At 43.0% G+C, this 2,549-nt stretch overlaps 1 protein-coding gene across 26 annotated transcripts in view; it reads right to left on the bottom strand.

Moving 5' to 3' along the window:
- The window catches only part of SEC31A (SEC31 homolog A, COPII component), a 98,446-nt gene that overhangs the window by 54,486 nt on the left and 41,411 nt on the right, over positions 1 to 2,549 (bottom strand). For all 26 annotated transcript variants that reach the window (XM_027773031.1, XM_027773029.1, XM_006151411.2 and 23 more), the window contains 2 exons: positions 1,129 to 1,290; positions 788 to 940 (listed from right to left, as the gene is read on the bottom strand). In XM_027773031.1, coding sequence (XP_027628832.1) covers positions 788 to 940; positions 1,129 to 1,290 — 315 coding nt within the window. The remainder of the gene's footprint in view (positions 1 to 787; positions 941 to 1,128; positions 1,291 to 2,549) is intronic.

The following is a 2,549-nucleotide window of genomic DNA, read 5'->3' as shown; positions in this document are numbered from 1 at the left end:
AGAGTTTCAGCTGTGCAAGCTAAAAAAGTTCCAGAGATCTGTTGCACGACAGTGTCCCATACAGTTAACACTACTGTCTGTACACTCAGAAATGGTTACAAGGTTAAGTTGGTGAATTTTATGTTACTTGTTTTTTATGATTAAACAAAACAAAACAAAACAAAACTAGAAGGAACAGAGGAGAGAAGACACACACCTCTCCCAAAAAAAGGAAAGGAAGAAAAGAAAGAGAAGTTATAAAAAGAGGCAAACAGATGGGACCAGCAGTTAGCATAATGGCTATGTCGCTGGACTCCCACGTAGTCGACCGCGGTTCGAGTCCCAGACCCGGTGGCTTAAACTCATGCCACGCATGTGTGCGTGTGTGCCCAAGATCCCAAGAGGAGAAAGGAGGAAAAAGGATTGAGGCATGGCCATTCCCCCTGGGGGGGTGATTTCTCGCTTCCTGTCTCTATGGCTCTCTCTGTCTTTCTGGCAAGTGCACGCGCCCTATAGCAAAAACCTCTCCAAAAAAAAAGAGGCAAATAGATGGTGATGATCACACAATACTGTGAATGTAATTAATACCACCAAACTGTATATTTAAAAATGATTTAAATGATATATTTAATGCTATAGGTATTTTGCCACAATTTTAAAAAAAAGAAAAAAAGAGAACAGGTTTCCACTGTTTCTAAGAAAAATACATCTCACATCCAAACTTCCTTCACCTAAATTATTCTATAAAAATACTTTACTATGAAAAGTCCTTTGTGTGGTTGGACCAGAAAGGTTAAAATCTACCTACTGAGAAAGAAGCACCCACAGGCCTTCGGATCCACTTGGGGGGCTTCTTCAGCGGTAGCACTATACTGTGCTGAGCAGTTTGCTGAGGAATCTGTAATGGAGGAAGGGGCTGTCCGGTGCCAAAGGGATCAAGATTCCCAAAAGATGATGAAAGCTTAAAAAGAAAAAGTGACAATCTTAACTTACACAAACTATATTACATTTTTTTCAAGTCATATGCAAAACATTTTATCATAATTTACCAATTAATCAGCATTGTTGGTCAGTACTATCAATTTCAAAAAAATCACGCAGTACCATTATGTTTTTCATGTGTCAAAATACCTGAACACTTCCCATTACCTTGTCAACTTGTTTCTGCCTTAAACCATCTGTGCTCCCTCCCATGATAGAGTAAACACTGATTCGTCCATCAAAGGAAGCAGCTGATAGGACAGCAGGATTTCGAGGACACCACTGAATATCGAAGCACCACTGTGTGTTGGTGGGAAGTTCATATAACACCTAGGCCCAAAGCAGAGAAAAAACATCAGAGAAGGGTACAGCCACTTCATAACCAAAAGACCTGCGTTAATGTGGTCAGCAAGTACAGCTAAATTAAACGTTTTCTTTTTAAAAGTATCTGTGGCCAGAAAAACTATAGCGAGATTTTTTTAAAAGTAGAATGATGGTTCATTAAACAGAAATGGTACTTAAAATTTTTTTTGAGATTTTTTGCTATAGAGCACGTGAGCTCACTGAAGAGACAAAGAAAGACAGAAAGCGAGAAATCATCCCGAGGGGGATGACCATGCCACGATCCCTTCTCCTCTTGGGATTTTTTTTTTTTTGGGAGAGGTTTTTGCTATAGGGCGCGTGCGCTCGCCAGACAGACAGAGAGAGACAGAAAGCAGGAAACCCCCCCCCAGGGGGTGTGGCCACGCCGCAATCCCTTCTCCTCCATTCTCCTCGCGGGATCTTGGGCACGCACGCACACGCGCCCGGTGTGAGTTTAAGCCACGGGGTCCGGGACTCGAACCGTGGTCGAATACGTGGGAGTCCCGCAACATAGCCATTACGCTAACTGCTGGTCCCTCCTCTTGGGATTTTGGGCACTGGTGTACATGTGCCCAGAATGAGGTTTTTTTTTCCTAAATAATAATTTTTTTATTTAGCTTTATTTATTTATGTATTTTAACTTGACCAGAGAGGAGGAGGGGGAGAAGGAGAGAGGGAGGGAGGGAGAGAGAGAGAGAAAGAGAGAGAGAGAGCGAGCGAGCAAGCAAGCCACCAGGTCCAGGATTCAAACTGAGGCTGGCCATGTGGGAGCCCAGCACCCTTAACCACCACGCCACCTGCCAGCACCCCAGCATGAGTTTTAAGCTGCCGGGTCCGGGACTTGAAACACAGTAGACTACATGGGAGTCAAGCGATATAACCGTTATGCTATCTTCTGGTCCTACTACTTAAAATGTTAACCAAATCGGAAGAAGCATATCTGAAAAATTAAGATTTTTCTCTTTTATTAAAGTTCTAATACTGTGAACACATTTGAATGACCAGACATTTCTATTTGAAGGAAATTGTTAAACTCTAAAGGTCAACAACGGTGCCTTATCCAACTGAGTTTGCCTGACAAGACCCAAACACATATTTAGTTTATGTGTAAACCAAATTTCAAAACTGATCCTGGGGGGGGAACCAGCAGTTAGCGTAATGGCTATGTCGCTGGACTCCCACGTAGTCGACCGCGGTTCGTGTCCCGGACCCGGTGGCTTAAAACT

Source organism: Tupaia chinensis, unplaced genomic scaffold, assembly GCF_000334495.1.
Source record: "Tupaia chinensis unplaced genomic scaffold, TupChi_1.0 Scaffold000318_1, whole genome shotgun sequence".
Classification (NCBI taxonomy): domain Eukaryota; kingdom Metazoa; phylum Chordata; class Mammalia; order Scandentia; family Tupaiidae; genus Tupaia; species Tupaia belangeri.
Note: the sequence above shows the minus strand (reverse complement) of the source record. Positions and strands in the feature narration are given on the sequence as shown.